Raw genomic sequence first — 24813 nt, forward strand, 5'->3', positions numbered from 1 at the left:
GAGAGTTTCCCCTTTCCGGTCTACAGGCATGATTAATCAATCGACAAGCGTAATTTCTCAGAGTGGCTCAATGGGTAAATCCTGGATTAAATCCTCTGACAGAAAGAGATCCTTATACTGGTTTTAGAGTTTTTAACCCTGTTGAACCCTTTTTAAATATTTGAACCTCTTTCCCAACAATTTTATTGCCTAATTAATTTATCAATGATCAGTCTTAACATCGAACACTCTTTTCTTGGGCTTTGTTAGCCTGGCAACAACAATTTCACTCCTAGTGTGCCCAGTCATAAGCTCAGATAATGTTTCTCTGGTCAGTACAAGAACCAATAGGCTTCACTCCATTTTTATCGGGTGGTGGTTTTGTTGACCAGGTCTGCTGCTCTCATCAGAGTAAAGACACAGCAGTGTCATCTCATATTCAGTGTCTGAACAAACAGCCACAAACAATGGTACTTTCTGCTTTGCTATGAGGTCTGATTTCCTACTTCAGAGGACAACTTGGTTGTGTTGTTCATCTTCAGTAAGACAAACGACTTCTTTGATAAGGCAACAGCCTTCTGTCAGTTTTCAAGCCATCTATTAATTGTCATGAGTGTACTTTAGAAAAGGTCAGACACTGCTCTGCTAAGCGGTGTGTGTGTGTGTGTGTGTGTGTGTGTGTGTGTGTGTGTGCATTTGAGTGTATGTGTGCACTTCTCATTGCGTAGCCTTGCATACCTGTGAGAGAGACTGTGGCATGAATAAGACAAAAGGAGACAGATACTGAAACAGAGTCAGTACATCAATCATGAATCATGTATCTTCATTCTTTTATTGTTTCTATTTATAATGAAATAACATTCTGTTAAAGAAACATGTGACATACAAACATGAATCCACTAGAAAAAGAAAAATGTTCCTTTGATTTAAAATACAATGAACTGGGCTCAGGCTATGTCCACATTTCTATGTTTTCATTTTAGATAGAAAACCATCTCTGTCCAGACAATTGTTTTAGCTTCATAATAGAAATAATCTCTGTCTACACTAACACACCTGAAAACACACATCACATGACCATTTACCTACAAAGAAGAGATGAGTTCAAAACTAAAATGTAGAAGAAGAGATGAGATTGAAACTGAAACATAGTCATGTGGACGGAGCCTAAGACACAGTCAAGTTCTATACATCCATGTGCAGATCTGTACTGCAAAGTCCAGAGCACAGAAAACTACTACTGTAAGAGCAGTCTGGATAGTTTGTACATTTAAAGGGATATACAGTATTTTTCATGTATTCCATTCTTTATGGCTGTCTGGTGAACCTGTGGGAAAGGAAGTCTGATGTTTGGCCTGAATGAAGTTTTAATAGTCAATATTATATACAGTGAAGTGGCTAAAGCCTCCACAGATTCAACAACAACACAGATACTATACAGGAACACAGAGCCATATCAACCATTACAAAGCACAGCAAATAACTATCACCAGTAACTACTGTGAACACTATATTAAAAACAACCAGTCATAATTAAAATACTACACAGAACTTTAGCTTTTTTTTGGCAATTTAATTCTGTGATATGCATTGAGAAGGTGGTGGGAGTGTTCATAAAGATTTAATAAGGAGATCAGGTAACAACTGTGTAGCAGTGTGGTAGCAGCTGTGGACAGCAGGACACAGTGAGAGGAGCTGGTCACCTGGCTTAGAAGTCGGAGGTGTGACAGAAATGACTGTTGTTCTGTAGAATAACAAACACGTATTTCCTGTGACGACTTCATAATAAAAGTCACGAGTTAAATGCAATAGTAGGAGATGTTTGGTTTGCATTAGCAGCGACGTAATACAGCAATTATTCTGGGAACGTTGCCACAGACACCTAACCTTCCTAAGACTGCAGATATATAAATATTACAATACTTTCCATCACCACTGTGTTATCTCATTTGCTGAACAAAGAAGATAAATTGTTTCTTATCTTTTGCACAGCTGTAGTATTTGATGTAAGTATTTTATTTTGTTTCATTATCATTCATGCCAGCAGCAGGGCTCTGTGGACGCTGTCAGTGACCATGTTGGTCCAGACTGTGTGGATTCCCATGAAGACCTGTAGAGAACTTCATGTTCCCCTCAGGCTGAACTGTAATAACTCTGCTGACTCATTTGGGTTCAGGACCTGATGTCGTTCCCATCATCCCCTGCTGTACGTTGTGTTTAGTGATAATTATCTGAACTGAGATGGTGAACATGGTTAACATTAAACCTGGTCATCTTCATCTTGGCACTCACTGTCATAATCAGCACTGCTAAATTAATCAGACTCTTTAATGGCACTCATACACTCATGGTGCATTTACAGAACCTTTGGTGTTTAACTTAGACTTAAGAACAAATTGAAAAGTAGGACTTCAGTCACATAAGCAGTGTAAACACTGAATGATTCAGCTGCTGTGACTCTGTCACTGCTACGGAATTTTATGTCCATTGATTTACATGTCTAGCACGCAGGCATCAGTGTATAAGGCTGCTGTTCTAAATGGAGTAATAGTCTGAGTTCTCAGTCAATGAGAATAACAGGTGGACATGTTAATATTATACAGCAGCACTAAGTAAAGCTACCTCTGATTACTTTCTGTCTGCCTGTAGCAGCTATAGTCTGGTTTAGGATAAGAGATCATGATTGTGGCAAATAAACTCTGGCTGAGGTATGGTAATCGTAAAGGCTTGTGAAACCCCTCCGCCTACATCAGTCGTTCCCAACCTTTTCCAACTCATGGCCACATCTGACCCCACAAATATACAGAGGCCAAACAAAGTCTCGTCAGAGCACTTTTTATTTTAATTATAACAAACATTAAGGACTGATCTGTGCAGAGATCAATTGTTGATTAACCATCATGACTCTTTCCTTCCTGTTTCTAACCTCCTATAACTTTTCATGCTCGGATTTTCAGCATGGACGTGATCTTTAAGCTCACAATCAGACTGAAATAGAAGACAAATACACAGTCTGGTGTGACAGTGACAACATTAAAATTGTTATCATTGGTTTATCAGTGATAGGTCTTAACATGAGAAAAAGTTTCCAACAATTTCAAGTTTAAAGATGATTTTTCTCTAAAACATTTTAAAATATTATTTAATTATGAATGCTTTTACATCTTTTAACCAAAATTGGACTGTTTTGCAAATGTTTTGCCCACTTCATGGCCCACCAATGGGACCTAGTCCTCAGGTTGGGAACCACTGTCCTACATCTTTGTGTAATTGAAATCTGACTGCCCACTTCATGTGAAACTTGTCCAGGTGTGGAACCTGAGGTGTAAGTGGTGTACCTTATCTGAATATATCCGGATGTACGACTGTGTTATCGAACACACTTCAGCCATGAAGCAACTAACACACTTGGTTATTGGCAAATAAAGGTAACAACACGATGTGGTTCCAGTTGATAAAAACAGCAAACATTAACACCTTTATACCTCGTCAAATAAATAAATACTTCCTGCAGTTGACATAAATCATGATGTGTGGAATCAGACTTTCGAAATAATCATGGCACATGAATATATGATGGAAACTGCGTTTCTCTACTCTTCCATAGCAATCTTTGTGAGCTTTAGCTGAGGAAGATTTGTTTCACATTCTCATCTTCCCTCTAATGGAGAAACTGGAGTCCCCAGATCTCTGTTTTCTCAAGCAGTTGCTGGTGGGAAAGCATTGTAGCAGGGGCTGCTTTCTCTGCCACCACAAGCCCACTGTTTGGTCCAGGAAAGAACATTGTGTCAGCACATGAATTCATCTCTACCATGTGTTATCAGCTCCACACAGTCACTGCTGTTATGTACAAATACTTCAAATATTTACTTACAGTCACTTGAAGACAAAAATCATCTGTTCCTGCACTAAGCAGTGTGATATTGCCTTTTATTTTTTTCATGTTACAAACTCGTGTCATGTTACCTTTATAATAAAGATACAACAACTATTTAAAATAACTGAAACAACAGAAGTCACAATAAGTTGTTACAAAATGTGCATTGGAAATGAAATCACAGTGGTCTCAGACCGGGCACCTGACAAGGGTGACCTTTCAAACCCCCAAACCAGGACTGTTATGTATGCTTTGATGTCACCCTCCACATGTATGTGCTTATGCACACACCACAGGTGTTTTCATCAGGATGGAGGGTCAATTACCCCAGCACTTAGCGTACCGACCGAACACACACCACAGATGCCATGAATACAACATTTTTGTTGGGAGGACTCTAATGATCAGCCTTACCTTGACATTGACACATTGATTGATTGACAGACATGCAGACCAATCAGTGTTGAATACAGATGCATACTGCATTGTTTATGTTTTATCTTGGTTAGGTAATAATGAGGACATGATAAATGTCTATGTGAGCACTGAAAACAAGTTATTATTATATATAATCATTATTTGAATTGTAGTGAAAACTGGGACAATTTGTTGAAAACCAGGGCAGTTTACTGTATTATAGACATCTGTTGGAACCCCAGCTTGAAACCGGGACACCTGACCCAACATGACAATGACACTGTCCAAGTAGTGGATCTGTTTGCCTCTCCAACCCAATACCAGAATTTCCTTGATGAAATTACCAGTTAACACAAAGTGGCAGCAGTTGAGAAGGTGTATTTCAGCCCAGTCAGTATGTCGTCTCTTTGATGATGTTGGTGGAGAGTGTGTGGTTACTGGAGATACTAATGGAGTGGCGGGTCAGGGGGTGGGGGCGCCTCCTGGGCGTTTGTTGGCAGGGCATGCAGAAGTAGCGCAGTGTGGAGAAGAAGATCTGGCGGTAGGTGGCTGACACCAGGTTGTAGAGGATAGGATTGATGGCTGAGCTGACATAGAACAGGATGTTGGTCAACATGTAGAAATAGTGGTAGAAGTCATACAAGTCACTGTGAGGAAACAGACAACAGAGAGCTGTTTAACAGAAGAGCTCAGGGTTAAATCAAACTATAAGTTGAAATTTAATGGTGGTTACGGTGAAGTCATGTGAATGTGGTGTAGTTTGTTTATAGCCTAACATGAGCTTTTTACTGCTGCTGATTGTATTTAGGCTTCAAACATCATAAAGTGGTGTCATTAGTGAAGATTATCCTGCTGAACAAAACTTGACAGGATCAGAAACTGCTGCTGATTTTCTCTAATGATCCAAAACACAATAGAGAAATCCTATTGGCTGTTTGTGGAGGGAACCAGGTGCTGATGACTTAAGGGTTGGACTACAGAAATACATCATTCCTTCAGGACTCGATGTGACTGACACTCCTGGCTCGCGTGTTAGCAGTTAGTTCACCAGCTTAAATTAGCCCAGTCAGTAGTCACAATATCATAAAAAGTTTAGTTCACATAGTTCACAGAGACTTCTGGATGAATTACATTCTGACCTATCACTTCATTATTTTATTTCACTTGACATCAAATCATTATCACACAATTGATTATATCCAAAGGAAATTTGATGTACCTTGGCCTCCAGTGCTACAGTCAGAAACCTTGGTGTCATTTTTGACCAGGACTTGTCCTTTACTTCACATATAAAACAAGTCTCTAGGACAGCCTTCTTCCACCTGCACAATATTGCAAAAATCAGACCCATTCTGTGTCTAAAGGATGCTGAAAAGCTAGTTCATGAATTTGTTACCTCAAGACTGGACTACTGTAACTCTTTATTGTCAGGATGTCCCAAAAACGCAGTAAAAAGCCTCCAGTTGATCCAAAATGCGGCAGCACGAGTACTGACAGGAACTAGGAAACGGGATCACATCTCTCCTGTGTTAGCTTCTCTGCATTGGCTCCCTGTAAAATCCAGGATAGAATTTAAAATCCTCCTCCTCACCTACAAAGCCATTAACAGTCAGGCACCATCATACCTTGGAGAGCTTATACTTCCCTATTTTCCCAATAGGACACTTCGCTCTCTAAATGCAGGTCTACTTGTGGTTCCCAGAGTTTGTAAGAGCAGAATGGGGGGCAGAGCCTTCAGCTATCAGGCTCCTCTCCTGTGGAACCAGCTCCCAGTGTGGGTTCAGGAGGCAGACACCGTCTCTACCTTTAAGATCAGGCTTAAAACTGTCCTGTTTAGTAAAGCTTATAGTTAGGGCTGGCTCGGGTATGTCCTGACCCATCCCTTAGTTATGCTGCTATAGAGCTAGACTGCTGGAGGATTCCCATGATTCACTGGGCTCTCTCTCTCTCTCTCTCTCTCTCTCTCGATTACTTTATGCCATTAACTTTGTATTTTTTTCTCTCCCGCAGTTTGTGCTTCTCCTCTCTCCCTCTCTCTGTCCTCATTCTGCAGGTCTCTCTGCCCCTGGAGCAGCAGGATCCAGATCCACCACTACTCATCATTACTATTAACCACAGTTATCTGTCATCATTATTGATAACACCATTGCCTACACAGCTGTTCCTGGTCTTTCTCTCTCTGTTTTCTCCCCCCCCCCTTTTTTATCTCCTCCTAAACCCAACCGGTCGAGGCAGACGGCCGCCCACCCTGAGCCCAGTTCTGTTGGAGGTTTCTTCCTGTTAAAAGGGAGTTTTTCCTCCCCCCTGTCGCCAAGCACTTGCTCTTTGTGGGAACTGTTGGGTCTTGACCTTACCCTGTAAAGTGCCTTGAGATAATGTATATTATGATTTGGCGCGATACAAATAAAATTGAATTGAATTGAATTGAATGTAGATAATTCTGTCTTTTAGCATGGTGCGCCCTCAAAACAGGTGTAGTGGACAGCCATGGATATTTAGGTGTGAACTTATTGTTGTGTATGTAACCAATCAAAGTAGCTTGCTAACTGACAGGTTGCAAACTAGCAGCGAGACCTGTTGTCACTTACTAGTATGGTGTGTCTCTGCTGTTACTAAGACTTTAGACAGAAACAGACACAGATGACAGTTATATATGATAAATAAAAATAAAATACTGACCCTGTGTCCATCCAGGTTTTATTACATCTGTTATTTTAAGGATAGTGATTTTGATTTTGGATCTTCAGTTTTATATCATGTCACTGTAGCTGTACTTGTCTTTGGCAGTAATGCTGTACTATGCACACACACACACACACACACACACACACAGACACACACACACACACACACACACACACACACACAGGGTGGTTAAAACACTCCCAATTTGGGCTGATGCAATCTGAGCCATACTTCAAAGTTGGTTAAGATGTATATGGAGAGCTCCAAAGTTAAAATCTCACCAAGGGTCACAGAAAGGCTGGGGGCAACTCTCGTTTGACTATGAAGAATGTGCTGTATAATGAGAGTGGAAATCGTATCTTGATTTATTCTACTGGGCAGATACTTAAGAATTTTTTTTGCTGAGAATTGACAGGCTAAGAAGATTTATTCAGCCAACCAGACTGAGTGATGCCTGGTGCTTACTAATGGCTGGTAAGCATGTATTACACTAACCCAATAATCTTCTCTTTAGATGTCACTGCTCATTTGAGGCCTCATTGGTCCACCACTCCCAACGCCATCAACAGATCAACTACTGAGGAAGTGTTTGCACTGTGGGCTGTCTGCCAGCCTCTGCTTTTAGTAAAGCTGTCACAGTTACAGTAGGAGGAGGGAAGAAGAAATAGGAAGAAACATTTGCTGTGCTGGAACTTGAAAACACATGAAGAGTGAGATAAGCTTTTGAAGTCCTTGTAGTGCAGATCTAATCTGCAGCTGTCTGAAGAGTTTTCTTTGCATGGACCACCATAAACAGAGCCAGAGCAACTGGGCTTCTGCCCTCTGTAAGAGGAGCATATTCATTTTATTTGAAATCTAACTATAACTTTTATTTCCAAGAGCTTATCATATCCAGTGTTAAAAATGTTATTGTATGCTCTACAATACACCAGTGAGGTATGAACCTATGTTTTCATCTGATTGCTGTTGCAGAGACAGAGGAAGGAGATTAAGCTACACAGCAGGAGGAGAGAGGGTCATTAAAGATGTACAGATTCCATATACTGGGACACGTGATTGGAGGGGAACTGACGGAGTGAGGAAAAAAACAAGAGGAAGCTGAGGAAGTAAAGACTACAACATATAAGAATTATGATTTGGCATTGAATTGAATTGAATTGAATAAGTATATAAGGAAGAAAGCATGTCAGTGTTATGAGGATGCTGAAAGGTGAAGACACCTTAAAGGAAATAAATACAAAATACTATCAAGATCCTGCAGCTGTTGTTTTTCATTAAACTGTTATAGAATCTTTTGTGGAAGTGTTTGTGAGAACAGTGTCACAGGCTTCAGGCCTCTGAGAGGGCATTTCCCATGGCAACGGTTAACTGACATTTGAGGGTTGCCAGGAGTTACACTGTCCACTTCAGTGCTGTGTATTCTAGGTTTAACAAGTATAATTATATCAATAGCTGTGTCCAGTTCAGGGTCTGACCCTTCAGGGGCTGCAAAGACTGAACGTGTTGCAGCAGAGACCGAAGTGTCTCATTTCAAAGGCTCCTTCAGGTGTGTTTTTCTTTACCTGGAGAACAAAGGCTCCAACAGGTGGGTCCTTCATGGTCCAACATATGCCAAGAGTCATTGCTCTGGTAATGAAAACAATATGTTATCAAACACAGACAGAGAGTCTGAGGATCACACTGTCAAATGTCAGTATTGTGTTTCAGCTCAGTTCAACAGTAACGGTACAACTGTTAAAACCAAGGACCTTCAAACCTCAAGTTACTGTGAAGAAAAGTCATGTGTTGTTGGGGTTGCTAGGCAACAGGTGGACCATCAGTGATTTAAGATGTCCGTTAAGTTATGTTGGAATTCCATTTGGAGAGCGGAAGCTATCAAAGTGGCTCAGAAAGTGTTTGCCTATGTTAGCCATGTTTCCCCCTGAATATTACTTTTCATTAATTTAATTTTAACATGTGCTGAACAATCAGGTGCATTTTCATCCACTTGTTGTTGTGAATTCTCTCAAGAAACCTGAGTGGAAACACCTGAATTTTGAAAAAAAAGTTAAAATATTGCTATATTAAATTTTTGCACTTGGAAAAATTAATGGAAAAAAAAGAAAAAGGAAAATCATGATATACATGACTTAACCATCACAGACACAGATTAAATCATTCATGCAGGCAATAAATATAATATTTCCACATGATTTCATTGTTTGAGGTTTGACAGTCTTTTAATTGTGTCATTTCATTGCACCTCTTCTTCACATCTTGTTAGATTAACTAAAAGGTTAAAAGTCATAACATATCAATATGTCCTAATACATGGTGAGTACACTCCTGAGCGTCATGTCAGTTACTAGAATCTGCTCTATTGATCTGTTCTCCTCTATGGTCACTGAAGTGTGCAGAAAGTCAATGACGTGTGTGTCTGTCTGCATACAGGGACACCATTAAAGATGAATGAGGGAGGAGTGAGAGGGACAACAAGGATAGTATTGAACATGACCTTTTCATTACATATACCCAGGTAATTCTGTGGGGCTCTGTTTATGTAATGGAGAATGACACATGAGCCATGAACCGTTGTCGAGTCTTTGCTCAGGTAGAAACCTTTTAAGCAGCAGATATTTTTCAGTATAATTACACAGGCCACTGGGCAAACTCTGGGCTACAGGTGTGGAATCTTCAAATGTGGTGATTCTGTGCTTCATGCACATCAGTCAGTTTCCTCTTGTGGCAGATTCACTTGGGACCAATTTACTAAAGAGAACTGCTGTTACTCAGAAGGAAAAGCAAAATATTTCAGTGGTTGTGACTGGTACAAGCGCCCACTTACTGATACCTCCTAATCCCAGTCCATATCCATCTGCACTGGGTATGAAATCAGTCAACATAACCTGAGGCTCCAGGGTTATTCTTTCTGCACATTTCACCACAGAAAGAGTAAGAGCCCCATGTCTGTTATTGTCTCACATACCAACATTTTGACTTCACATTTATTGTCAGTTAAAATAACACAATCTAGGTGTGTGTCCAGTAGTGATTGAAGTGATTAATCAATTATTAGTTAATCACCATTATTAAATAATTCAATAAAACATACATTAACCACTCTGGACGGTAACCTGTCAGAAAATGTATTGAACATGTTGGTGCCTCTTTCGCTGTGATCAGATGGATTTCAGGTGTGCTATCAGGTTTGTGTACTCGTTACTTGTAGAGGCTGCACAGACAGAACAGCCTTGTCTCAGTTACCATGCTCTGTGTCCTAATCATCAACATCAAAATGAGAGTCATGAATTGTCTAATTAATTTTAATTTAATAGGGTGGAAGTGAAATGTAGAAAGATGCCTTTGGCTGGTGAAGTTGGAATAGCAGCATTTGTCCATCCCTAGGACATCTGTCCTGCCTGAGCAGGTGTTTTCAGCAGCTGGACTACCTGTAGTGAACAAACAGTACTCAACTCACAGCTAAGGATAACAACAATTATTCCCTTAAATATAAAGGCTGACGTATGATGTCTGGAGACAGGTGTCACCTGTTTTAAGTTTTCCTGATAATAGCACTTTGAAGCAAGTCATAAGTGTATACACAAATGACTCTGACTAAACTTCCCAGAATGTTTAGTTACATCTAATTTCAGTCCTGGAAGTTGTGCAACATTATTTGCTACATTTAATACTTTAACCTGTCTGGCCATTTAATGATAAGGAGCTTAAAGGAGCTATGTGTAACAGGGCTGCAGCCATCAATTATTTTAGTAATCAAATATTCTACCGATTATTCCATTGATGAATCGAGTAATCGGATAAGAACTACTTTTGTCTTATTAAAGAATAAGACATAAGAAAAATATAGAATATAGAAAATATAAAATATAAAAAGAGAAAAGAACACAGGTCTCTAAAGCTGAAGACAACTAATTGTTTTCTTTCAAAGAAAAAACCCAAATTTTTATTGCTTAAATTGCTACAATATTATCTATCAAAATTAAACCCAGCTCACTCTCTCTGCTGTGTGTGTGTGTGTGTGTGTGTGTGTGATGTCATGTGATGACATCACTCTGCACTAAAAGGTAAACTCGTCTGATGGCTTAAAGGGAGTCACCTTCTTTGGGAGGTTTACTTGCATTAAAAACCCTTTTAGACTTGTTAACTTTTGTGTGAAAAGTTTTGAGAGGCTGAAACATCTATGGCACAGCTCAGTCACTGTCTCTACATGTTTTCAGTGACACAGAACAAACTCACATTGTTTGCTCCACATGTGCCTGGAGACTGTTGTTGGTTGATGCTACAGAATCTAACGTGAGTCAGATTAACCACAGTAATTAATGATAGTAATCGGCCACAGTTATTGTGATGATGAAAATGACAAAAACTCTATGAAGAGAGTCGCAGCACTGCAAATTTAACATTATTTTGTCATTATAACAAACCATCTGTAGTGCCCAAAAAAATGGTAGGCTACAGGCTAACAGGATACTTCTTTAGTCACATGCCCCCACTCCTTCACCATCTCTGTCTATCCTCTGTCTCCATCAGTGTGTAAGAAAACTGAGAGCTAAGGAAATCTCAACGGGCGAGAGATGATCAAAAAAATCTAATTTTCTGGAAATCCTTTCCAGCCAACTTTGACAGAGTGACCATATTTTATTGCAGCCTTTTACCATGCAGAACACATGAGACTCTCTTACAAAAGTGAAGAAGACAGTCTGTTATTGCAGGACAGTTGACTCATGCTGTTTGTCTGCTGATGCTGTACCCTGTGGTTTCTTGGCTGCCTGTAACAAAAGCCCACTGACAGGATAATAACAGTGCTTTTCTCTCACGATGCAGAAAACACACCAACATGCTGGTGCAGGATTAACATAATCTACTCATTGCAAAGACAAATGGCTGCTCAACCAGTGTTTGGTGGCAACCAGTTACTTAGTGATGTGATGAAAAGAATAAATATGAATAAGTAATGCACCTAATTGTAGCTCATTTTAGTCATATTATAGTTTGTTGCCAGGGAAATCGGAGACTGAAGCTGTTAAAAAAAATGGAAAATGGTGTCTCTCAAAATGGTTTCTCACTTCTTGTTTGCAAAAATATAAAAACTGTGCACAAATATCCAGAGAAGCTTTAAATAAGCTTTAACCTACAGCAGTGGAAAGATAAGCAGTATGTTTGAAACTCAGTGTGGCTCCTCAGGCAGAGACGGAGGGAAAATGAAGACCCCCAAGCAATGAGAAAGATGACGTTATCTGAGGCACATGCTCTTACTGATTACAAAATGATCACTTCAGTTCAGTCGTGCATGTCTAAAGAGCTCAATAACCAGCAGCTTCCATCAGTTTACTGATTACATTTTGCTCTTTTTTTCTCTGATATGCTCTCTGCCTCAAGCACAAGTTTAAGTCGACCTCATATGAGAATTCTCCTCAGTTAAATATTAACTGTAATGATACAGTAACTATTCTGCATATTATTCAGATAAAATAGAGTATTTGTGGAAACCAGGCCATTTGTAGCAGTTGACTGTTTCTGTCTCCTGGTTTGCTTCTGTGTTGTGTGGCCCACTGCACATGTGCATTCGTGTTTCTCCTGCTGGCCTTGCCCACATGTTACCACTGAGCCTTTACATTGTGATGATGTCACTCACACATTAGGTACAGGGAAAGTTGAACAAATATAAAACATAAACGGTTTAAAAATATATAAGATGAAGACTAATAATTGACCTTGTCATCAGTTTGACAAACATCTTATGATGGTGATCAGTGGGAAATACTTTTTGACATGTTTGTGCTGGAGCACCATGAGTGGGACAAACTGTCTGACTGACAGCACCATATTCAACTGTGTGATACATCTATAGTCTGGACACACCTCTACACCCTACAAAGTGAAGGTCACATAACAGTAAGGGTAGCTAGCTGAGCTAGTACTACTGCTAACAAGCTAATCTGCTAGCATGTTTATTGCTGTCTGACCAGTACTAGCTTTGTTAAAGTCTTAAGACTACAGGGAGAATTATGTGATAGTAGAACTGTAATGAAGGATATTACAGATCCTCTCATCCCCTCTAGTTTTAAAGTCTGAACTATAAATTGTGTTTGCATGATTATCCATTATTATTCATAATGCATAATGTCTTAGGAGGGAGATTAGCTCACTGTGATTCAGTTTTTCTCATGATAAGAGTTTTTACATATGAAATATTTGCATCACAAGTTTTCAGGTTTTTCTCTGATTAATTTTTCTGGGGCAGTTGTGTTGTGTACTTCTTCACTGTTAACCCTCCTCTGCAGTACAGATATACAGTTTGCAAGGCTACAGAAAACTAGCCTTATGATGCTGGTCACATGCAATAAAGCTTGTGTTGCTAGAAGACATCAAAGCGTGAATGATTTAAGACATCTGCACCTTGTCTTTAACATTTGCAGGGTGCCATTAGGTTAGGTTTGTTAGGTTTGTATTTAGAAAGTGGAATCTAGCAAGCTAGGCTAACTAGTTACCACACAGCAGTTGGAAACTAGTTAGTGTAGCTTGCCTAAATTAGCACTGATTCCTTCAATACATTGCTTTTTGTACATGTTATTGCTAAGAGCCTCTGTCAGGATCCTCCAGAGTGGTGTTCATCACACAGGTTACAAAGTAGGGGAGCTAGTGAGCGTTAGCTCCTTTTTCTGTGTCCAGATGTGATGAGGACAAATGACCAGACTGCTGGATGAGTTAGCCAAACCTCAGTGCCCTATATTTCATATCAAATTCATGCTCCCCAGGGAACAATAATGTAAGTTTTAGTTTGGTTTTTTGTATTTTTGCAATTGATGTAGTACATACATGTCCACACATCAATGGTATAATTAAAATTTTGAGTCCAAAAGTAAAAATATAACTTGAAAAGCTATGAATAATGAAGTTTGTGATCAGTGATGGGTCTTTGGAACAGGGAATGAGAAATGAGTGACATTTACATTTGAAGCTCTTTGTCTTTCTGATTGACTGAACAGGCAGTTAGTTCCAACTAACCACATGTTGTCTGAGGATGTATAAGTTTCTGTTCCTGCATTTAAATGCAGTTTCATCATCTTTCATACAGAGAAAGGGCGTTTCCCAGCCCTTACATTCATTCACTGAAATGGTGTGTGTTTGATCTAATAAGGGAAACAATATATAGTTTGGAAGGATTTCTTGTTAATAAAGAGAGAGATAAGAGAGAGAGAGGATGAGAATGTTAAATGAAGACAATCTAATCAGGAAGATGTATCTGTCCTGCTCCACTCTTAACTGATGACCCTCTAAATGACAGCTATAGCCAATATTTGTGTGTGTGCGCACAAGGGTTTGTGCGTTTGTGTGTAACTGATCATGCATGTGAAGGTCTATATGTGAGTATATATATGCATCATCAGTGTTTCTGCAGAGATGAAGAGAGCAAAAAAATCGTGGAGGTTCCCATGAGAGGTATGCATGAGGGGCTGAGAAGAGTCATTACTCACTCAGACCAGTCAGAGATGTAGCAAAACATGAGGCGGCGAGCGTGATAGGGCAGCCAGCAGACCACAAAGGCTATGACCACGGCTCCTGGACACAAGGGAAAGAGAAGTTGCATCAGAAACACAGAAGAGCCAAACAAAGTAGACAGATACATGCATGGAGCTGTATATTTTTTTTAACACCACTGACAGAACCACTGAGTTTTTTGTTAAAAATTCAGTGGTCCTGTCATTTGAGTTGAGTTAAATAGTGTTGTTTTACTTCTATGTTAGCACTAATTAGGTACCTTTGCTCATCATACCTGGCTTGTTAGATTAGTACATTAATTGGCCAATCTGCCAGCAAATAAATTAGCCTTGGATTGGCCTTTGAGCAAAATGCCAATATACCCAGCTGTGCTAATGATGCTAACAGGAGTGTGCCATAGTTAGACCGGAACCTCCTCTTTGACCATTTTTGGATTAGCTGGGAGTTAGGGGCGGAGTCAGGCACTGCGAAGATGGCGCCGGTGGAGCAGCTTCACTCTGAGCTTCAGAAACCTGACAGTGACATCACAGAGGCCACGTCCATCTGTATTTACAGTCTGTGTTTGGAACTGAGACTTTGTTTCACCTGTGCTTATTCAGCTTCAGCATGAAAATATGGTGTGATCAATCAGTCAACCAATAAATCAGGATCTGTATTTGAGAACAACAGTTAGCCTGAATAAAAGCTGTGTAAATGTTAATGGTCAGACAGGTGGAGATAGAACAGAGAATAATAAAAAGTCAGATTGCATTGGGCCATTGTGTATGATTCAAAAACTGTAATAAAACAGGCCTTAATAGTGCATGCAATGTGAGTAGTGTGCATAAAACTGGAGAAGGTCCAGATGAAAATAAAGTTATATGAAAAAAAAAAAGGCACTGACAAACACCTGAAAAGATCTCTTGGTTCAGTCAATTCTGTCTGTTGACAGAGAGGTGTTATCTGTTGTTATTTGTAGTTATTTGTTGTTATTTATTGTTATCTGTGTTATCTGTTTTCATCTGCATAAAGTATCTGTCTGACACAAACATGTTTCAGAGGGAACTTGACCTGTGTGTCAGAAGAGTTAAAATAGTTTCTGTTTTCACCAGTGCAGAATGAGCAGGTTAGCTGAGATTGGCACAAATCAATGGTTCATTCAAACAGCTGTGTTTTTTAAGGAGATTTGTTCAGTGCTTCTCTTCATCCTTCCTTTTGCTCATCTTCCTCTTCTGTATTTGAATCCATACTGTTGTGATTGGGTGACAAGGTGAGACAAACTGTCCTGCTGTGGCTTTTGTCGTCTTTTCAACCTGAGCTCTTTGTTCCTTCTCAATAAACTTCTGTCAACACAATTTCACCATGACTGCACTTGTCTCTACTTTCAATATACTGTATTTTACTGTATTGTGGTGTTGTGTCATTAAAGCTCCATATTTTAACTTTTCCAGTGTTTTATCTGAAGTGTTGATATTTGTTGTTACATATATGTTTGATATATTTGTGGTTTTAAGAACCAAAAACCATCTCAGTGCAGTTTTACATCTCTCTCAGGCTTCTCTCTGCCGCTCTAGTAACAACAGGTCAGTCAGCCAATCAGAAGAGAGGATCTGAGTAACAACAGGTCAGTCAGCCAATCAGAAGAGGGGCTCTGAGTAACAACTGGTCAGTGATTTTCTACAGACATTTAGTTCAGGAACAAATTATTTGTTTGGTTTATATTCTACACACAGAACATTGGTGTGAGGAGTTAAAGTCAGGAAGGCTTCAGGTTGAGATAATCCAACATATAACATGAATGTTTGATTGCCATGGCAACAAAGGAAACAAAGACTGTCCTCACTGGTGGAGTTTACGATCACAGCAGCAGCTGTATGTCTGTGGAGGGAGATCACTGCTGCTGTTATTGAGCTGCAGCGATCAACAAACTGAATCAACACCACGGACTTCAGATTTAAACACTGATTCACTGAAACTCCACCAGTGTGTTTGTTCAAGTTCAAGTTTGATTTAAGAGGAGAAAATACAGGAAACCTGCTGATGTAAGAGCACTCACCTTCCACCAAAACTGTGTTTGATTCATGAGGATGATGCATTTCAAGCAGAACCTGAACCTAATGGGATGAACTGCTCCTGTAGACGATAACCTGGTCAGTAAAACCATCTTCTTCGTTCATTGATGGTCTTTCTGTGTGTGTGTGTGTGTGTGTGTGTAGTGGGGGGATGGTCACTTACGGAGAACGAGGACTCCATGGCGAAGTGACTGAGCGCGGTTTGGCTCCACAGTGACATTCAGCATGGTGGGATTTCCACCTATGATGCACACCCGGTTCTCTTGCTCTGCCTCGCGGAACATCTGCAGCAGCTGATTGGCTATGACCCCATTCAACACAGATATGGCCACCATGGGAACCACGAAGGACAGAAATGCGTTCACCTGTTCAGGGACAGAGTTAGATTTTAGACCTTTTTTGTCTTTGAGGTAGAGTACAGGTCTGAATGTTTGACTTCCACTGCACATAGGGTTAGGGTTAGGGTTAGGGTTAGCACAATTTGTTTTTGGGGATACATCAGCTGTTCTAGCTGCCTGACATTTCCGCTCAGGTTAGAGAGATGCGCTTACAGAAACATGCAACAGCTACAACTAATGATTATTGTCATTATCAATTAATCTGCCAATTATTTTCTTCGTTAATTGTTTCAACTGAAAAATTAGGGAAAAAAGAAAAAAAATGCTTATCACAGTTTCCCACAGCCTGAGCTGATACATTCAGATTGTTTTCTCCAGCGAATGGCCCAGAACCTCAGTGAACTGTTAAGTGTTACATGAGATGAGCTGTAGCTCGTCCCTCACCAGCATGTACACTAAAGGAGAACACACTCAGCAAAGAAGTGTTTGCAGTTTGCAGCTCAGTTGCTCAAACTGCTCACAAAAAAAAAAAAAAAAAATCAGTGATTCAATGAACAAATTTTGGTCACATCAGTGCAGTGAACATTAACACAGCATATTAACCCTTTCTTATCTTCTGATGAAGGTCAAGAAATCAAGAAAGAGAAAGAACTATAAAGTTCATACAGTAACAAAAATGATTAATCCAGCTCCATCCAACACAATCAACACAACCTTAATCTACTGTTAGCAGAAGGCTGAAGTATTAGCAACATTCAGCACAGCTGCTCACTGTCTGCTCTCATGGTGAATACACACAACTGACCACTACAACACATCTAGATATCACAGGAACATGGAGTCAGCAGCCTGTTACCTGTCCAGGTGAAGTACAGCAATTTGTCCTCATCTCTGAAACACTTCACTGACACATGTTCATCTGAAGGCGCCTGCACATGCATCTGTATTTGAAGAGCAGCCAGTAGCAGCCAATAGAAGACCTGTGATTGGCCACAGTCTCCCATCTAAAGTCTGAAGACAAAAGCTGGAGCAGGTGGAGACAGTTGATCTTGGATGACTGAATGTGTCCTGAATAGACTGTAACTATCTGAGTGGGACAGCTTCATATCAGCTGATATTTTCAGACTTGAAAAGTATTAGAGAAGTATTATTGAGTATTAGAGCAGCAGAGAGAGAGAGATGACACACATGCACACACACACACATGCACACATGCACACACACACAGATGCACACACGCACACACACTGTAACATGACCAGATAAAAACCCAGCACATGGCTGTGGCATATAGGAGTGTGTGCACGGTGTGATTGGGCTCATATGATGTATATCAGTCAGTCAGTCAGACTGGTGGAGGAACATGTTTAGGGAGGTGAAGGTGAAGGTGAAGGTGAAGCAGGTGACACTCATCAAAAACAGGTAAAGAGAGAAGACAAGTGCAATGAACACATGTAGATGACTGTTCAACATGTTTTTATAACCAACATAATTCAGATTTCATCAAATCATTTTTTATTGTCTTTTTTGGCATTTCAAATGTTCCACGAAGAAACACCTGAAAAAGAAACTGATGTTTTTTTTCACACTGTGATGAACATGAAGAAAATAAAGTGAAGATTAATGAGAGAGAACAATGGAATGAGAGTGGAGGAGGAAAAAAGAGAGAGAGACATTAGTTATGACAACTGATTCTTCCTCCAGCTGCTGTGTGATGCACACACCCACACGCAGATCCACACATACACACGCAGATTCAGTGCTGCTGTTTTTCTAAGAGATAATTGTGGATGAAGAAAATGTTCATGGCTTTAATGAATTGAACAAATGGTAAGCTGACTTCTGAGGTCCCTGCCTTCTAGACACTGATGACACCTCAGCTCAGGTGGAAAGAAGAAAATGTGATAAATCAGACTGTAAAGCAATGAAATTGAGATATTATGGAAGAATTGATTATACATACAAAATAACAGTTAAATTCTGGTGAAGTCTGACATTTTGATGCACAGGAAGGTGTGAGGTCACAACACCTTAAATGAAAATGTTGTAGACTTTCACAAATGACAGGACTGCTGCAGGCTTCAGCTGTGGAAACGATTTAACTCTTATCAACTGTTCAGAAGCCATTTTTCTAATTTATCTCCTTGTCACCAGAGATTTACAACCCACTGTTTCACAGCTCTTCATTTCTGTGGGATGTTACTGAAAGAGGTGGTGAGTCTATTTTCTGGTGACTTCACACCCTCATAAAAACAGCAACATATTTTAACTTCAATGAGATTTTGTTTTTTCATCTAACGGTGAAAACATCCATCCTGCTGTGTCTGTGGACTCAGAGCTTTGCAGCACAGCGCTCGTCTTTACATCAACACACTGAGATTTCCGAAAGCTTTTTGCAGGGAACCATGTGTGCTGTGCCAGGCATGTACGTATTTCTATTTTTTTCTTCATGTAGTTTGGAGGAGTTCAAGGATGTTACTGAAAGGATACTGATTGCACTGCACAAATACAGACTCCATGATTAAGTCATCTGCCAACATTTCTGTCTCAGATCTTTACCATACAGAAATTAACACGATAACAACAGGTTTCTTCAAAAATTTTATTTTTTATTTTATTTTATTTGTAGATTTGTCACAATGTTGCATTATTTGTCAAAGACATGAATGATACGAGTCTGTAGCCATGCTAAGTAATAAATAACAAACCAGCATCGTTTATAAAATCATTTTCTTTGTTGAATTGTTGAAATGTTTCAGCAGTGACACCTGCAGGTCAGGAGCGTGCAGTAGCATATTAGAAAATAAATTATAACGTGCAAATTATTACTTTTCTACTACTTTTAAACACATCACTAAAACAAATACATTTTGTTAGGCCATTATTTCACATTATTTCAGAGATAAAATAACATGATGCTGTGGGTTGGTTTTCCTCCGTCCTCCCAGGCATTACTGCTGTGATAGTTTGAGCATTCACCACCTTCACCATCTTAGTTTAAAGTGTTAGCATGCTAACACTTGCTAAATATATTTTGATATTTCAGTCTGCATCAAAGTGGGGGGATCAACAAACTGATCATGGGCTACAAATCATAAAACAATGACAATGAGAAAATGATCAAAATACTTCAAACATGAAGAAGGAAGATTTGCTGTAGGACTCAGCTTCTGTATACACATAAATTACAGAGCTAGAACAGAGTCAGAGGAACACCTTCTCTTTGAAGCAGCCTTCAGAAGGACTTGGTGTCCGGGTACAAAAAGCTTCAAGTGAGAAGACTTTGTGGAAGGACACCTTCAGCTTAAGTATTCAGACCCTTCCACTTTTCATTATTTCGTAGATTTCATTGTTAATGGGTAAAAGGCTAGTCTACACTCAGCAAACCATGAGGAAAACATGTTAAGAGCTGTTTGAATTCTCTAATTGATAAGGAAAGGAGCCTCAGTGCTTCCTATCTTATCTCTTTTAGCATAGGAAACACTGGACCTTCCTTTACAAAAGGAAAGGAGAAAATGCTGTCCCACAGTTCCCTGCTGCAGCAACATTTAAAGCGATGCACCTGTGGATGTATTGAATGCATCATAACCCCACCAACTCACATAAATATAGAAACAACAGAGCAGCTGTTTTATGTTTGTGACAGGATCCAGAACTGATGGAAATCCTGGTCTAAGCTCCAGATCCATGAATATAAATTTATTCTCTTTAATCGGTCCTGCTTTATAGAAACAACATCGTCATAACAAAATACTATATACATAAATGTAATTTCACTAAATCCCCTCCCATTGTGTAAAACACTAACCATTAATTTTCTCCACTTAAAAAATGTATTAAAATGTCAAAAGTGTCCATATCAGGGAACTATATGTCTGCATATAATTTATTCTGACTGCTCAGTTCCTTATTTTGATTTATTACTATTTTAATGAATCAACTTTCTCTGCTTGTGTTTTCCTTTCATGTTTCTCATTTCAGCATTTCAATTCTGTTTGTTTTGTGATTTGAAAAGGAAGATATATCATCCATGTGTTATAAATAACGTTTGTTTTTAAAAAAAAAAAGCCTAGTGAAAGTTCAGTCAGATTCTCTCCCCATCGCCATAATCTTTTCCTAAGTCCTTATGACCGCTCCTTCACATCTTTCCTTGACCTGATGATGTTTGACAGAAAGGGTAGCCTAGAACTGGAGTCCACCTGTGGAAAACTGAACTGACTGGACATCGTTCAGAAAGACTCACACCTGTGTGTATCAGGTCCTACAGTTCACACTGCAGGTCAGGACAAAAATCATGAGGTCCAGTCAAGTCTCTGCAGACCTGTGGAGAGGCATCGATCAGGACAAAGGTATTAAACCAGGTTAAAGCTTTGAGTTTCCAGGAGCTCAGTGGCCTCAGTCAGAGTGAAGTGGAACAAGTCTAGAACCAGGACTCTCCTAGAGTCAGCCGTCCAACCAACCTGAGTAACCAGGTGAGAAGAACCATGGAGTTCAGGAGTCCTCTGCAGAGATGGAGAGCCTTCCAGAAGCATTTCAGTATATATATATATATATATATATATATATATACACCGGCATAAAGGGATGGACATGGTCAGCAACAAAACTCAGGTATGCTGTGGCGTTTAAACAATGCTTAGTTGGTAATAAGGGGCCCAAAGTGTGCCAAGAAAATATCCCCCACACCATTACACCACCACCAGCCTGAACCGGTGATACAAGGCAGGATGGATCCATGCTTTCATTTTGCTGATGCCAAATTCTGACCCTACCATCTGAATGTCGCAGCAGAAATCGAGACTCATCAGACGAGGCAATACTTTTCCAATCTTCTATTGTCCAGTTTTGGTGAGCCCGTGTACAGAACAGGAAACTAAGGCTACAGTTCGCCTCAGTTTCCTGTTCTTAGCTGACAAGGGTGGCATCCGGCATGGTCTTCTGCTGCTGTAGCCCATCTGCTTCAAGGTTCATGCATTCAGAGATGCTCTTCTGTAAACCTTGGTTGTAATGAGTGGTTATTTGAGTTACTGTTGCCTTCCTATCAGCTCAAAGCAGTCTGGCCATTCTCCTCTGACCTCTGGCATCAACAAGGCATTTTCGTCCAGAGAACTGCTGCTCACTGGATATTTTCTCTTTTCAGACCATTCTCTGTAAACCCTGGAGATGGTTGTGTGGGGAAATGCCAGTAGATCAGCAGTTTCTGAAATACTCAGACCAGCCCACCTGGTGCCAGCAACCATGCCACATTCAAAGTCACTTAAATCACCTTTCTTCCCCATTCTGATGCCCGGTTTGAACTTCAGCAGGTCATCTTGACCATGTCTACATGCCGAAATGCGTTGAGTTGCTGCCATGTGATTGGCTGATTATATATATATATATTATATATTTATATTTGTGTTAACAAACAGTTGAACAGGTGTACCTAATAAAGTGGCTGGTGTGTGTGTGTGTGTGTGTGTATAGTTCTAAGGATAAAGGATAAGGATAAAGAAGTTTATTGTCATTGTAGTCTCTACAACAAGATTCTACAACAAGATTCTAACCCTAACCCTAACCCTAACCCAGGTCTGCAGAGATGGTGTCTTTAATGTGGTATGATATCATCCTCTCAAAGCACTTCATGATCACTGGGGTGAGGGCAACTGGGCGGTAGTCATTGAGGCTGGTGACAGCAGATTTTTTGGACACAGGGACAATGGTGGTGGCTTTGAGGCAGGTGGGGGCTGCAGCTTGTTGCAAGGAGAGGTTGAAGATGTCGGTGAACACCCTCACCAGTTGGTCAGTGTAGGTCTTCAATATGCATCCTGACACCCCATCTGGTCCAGCCGCTTTGGTGATGTTGATCCCCTTCAGGGTTGACCTCACCTGGTGGAGCTGGAGGATAAGTGTCTGCTCCTCCTCAGGCTGTTTTCTTTATGCTCTCACTCTGCTGTGCTGTTTATCAAAGCAAGCAAAGAAGCAATTCAGGGTGTTAGGGAGGTCTCCATCCTGACTGACCTTTGTGGTGTTGCTCCTGTAGTCAGTTAGGGTTTTAATTCCCCTCCACATGCTTCAGTGGTTTTTGTTCTCAAAGTGTCCCCCAATGTGTCATTTGTACCCGCTCTTGACCCCTCTGATGCCCTTTTTCAGGTCCCCCATGGCAGTTCTGTAGGCCAGCATGTCGCCTGACCATAAGGCAGCATCTCTTGTCTTGAGCAGATACCTCACAGTGCTTGGGACCACCCTGATGGTTTTGGTGGTCAGCACAGCCTCAGTGCAGAAGTTAATGTAGGAGAGGACAGCAGAAGTATACTCCAAATCAGCTCCCTGAGAAAACACTTACCAGTCTGTACTCCCAAAGCAGTCCTGCAGTGATGCAGCAGCTACCTCACTCCATACCTAAACAGTCTTTATAGCTGGTCTGGTTCTGCAGACTACAGGTTTATAAACTGGAGTCATTATCAGAGAGATGTGGTCTGATAAGCCAAGGTTAGCAGATGGTGCAGCTTTGTATGCTCCCAAGATGTTAATGTACACCTAGTCCAGGATGTTTATGTCTCTGGTAGTGAAGCATACATTTTTATGGAGCTTGGGCAGCACTGCCTTCAGATCTGCATGGTTAATGTCTCCTGCCACAATCACAGCCCCCTCTGGGTGAACGTTTAGCTGGTTGTTAATAGAGCTATGCAGTTCTTCCAGAGCTAGCTTAGCATTGGCGTGTGGTCGGATGTAAACAGCAGTGATGAAGATGGCAGAAAATTCCCTTGGCAAATAGAACAGCCTGCATTTCACGGCCATGTATTCTAAGTCCGGGGAGCAGTGTTTCCCAGTGATGTCTACAGCGGTATACCAGTCATTCATATAAATACATACTCCTCCCCCTCAGTTCTTGCCAGAGTCTGCAATCCTGACAGCTCGGTAGATGCTGCAGCCTGCTAATTTGACTGCCCCGTCGGGAAGGGTGCTGTCCATGTTGCGATACTAGGTATAGACAAGGACAGATTTTTTAAACCACCAGGAGATATCAATGGAACCAGCTGGTGTTTGTATCATGTGGACAGATAAAAGTGTCATTGTGCTACAGATTGTACTGAGGGTGTGTTTGATTGGTTTATGGACGAGCCTCCATGCCAAAGGCACTAAGATTGTCCTGTGAAGGTGTTGCCACTTCAGAGAGCATCAGTGGCCTATTATTTTCTTAATGATTAGGTTACTGCAGTGCTGCTGTATTGTCTGTTTGGTCCAGCTCGTTCTCCTGCAATGACATTCATCCCACATCAGAACACAGAGCCAGCTCCTCGTCCACCAACACACATTGTACAGCACAGTTTTTATTTTCTACTATGGTGCTGATTTTCCCATAACCTCAACAAAGTCATTTAGTTGCCTTAATATAATCATATCTTTAACATTACACTATTTGATATTGTTGAAACAAAAAAAAGAAAACATATAAAAAGTGCTCAAACAATAAATGGTGTAATTTCCACTGGAGGAGTTTTGCCCATCTGATTCTAAAAATAAAAGTCCTTCTCAGTTTCTATATATGATGTTAGGTGACTCAGATACCTACAATGCTTCTACAGCTGATGGGCATGAAACTCTTCTGTGATTGGATGTGAGAAACTGTCAATCACAAAGCTTAAAATTCTGTTCCCTGAAAGCTGTTGAAAACCTGACAATACAAACTGTATCTTAAATCAATCACTATGACATTCTGGGTCAAATATGATGCCATGTTTTGGTCACAGTTGAAATAATTTCTCCATAGCAACAGCAGCCACTGTTCACAGGTATCATGTTGAAACAATATACTCAGTATACGTCCACACTAATACATTTTCATTTTAAAACACTGACCAGCTGTTTTATCCTAATATCAGAAATAATCTCTGTCCACACCAACACACATGAAAACACACATCACATGACCATCAAGTACACTGAGCATGTACAAGCCGCTGTGAACAGGAAGCAGATT

At 40.3% G+C, this 24813-nt stretch overlaps 1 protein-coding gene across 1 annotated transcript in view; it reads right to left on the reverse strand.

Annotated features, from left to right (window-relative positions):
- Positions 1 to 792: 792 nt before the first annotated feature.
- ntsr1 (neurotensin receptor 1 (high affinity)) overlaps positions 793 to 24813 on the reverse strand; it is a 47247-nt gene continuing 23226 nt past the window's right edge. The window contains exons 2-4 of the mRNA XM_071473013.1: positions 16676 to 16877; positions 14437 to 14521; positions 793 to 4920 (exon numbers count right to left, since the gene is read on the reverse strand). Of these exons, the coding sequence (XP_071329114.1) occupies positions 4665 to 4920; positions 14437 to 14521; positions 16676 to 16877 (543 nt within the window). The 3' untranslated portion in view covers positions 793 to 4664. The remainder of the gene's footprint in view (positions 4921 to 14436; positions 14522 to 16675; positions 16878 to 24813) is intronic.

The sequence above is a fragment of the Trachinotus anak genome, unplaced genomic scaffold, assembly GCF_046630095.1.
Source record: "Trachinotus anak isolate AG129_WGS33_773 ecotype Australia unplaced genomic scaffold, CSIRO_AGI_Tana_v1 ptg000043l, whole genome shotgun sequence".
Taxonomy (NCBI): Eukaryota; Metazoa; Chordata; class Actinopteri; order Carangiformes; family Carangidae; genus Trachinotus; species Trachinotus anak.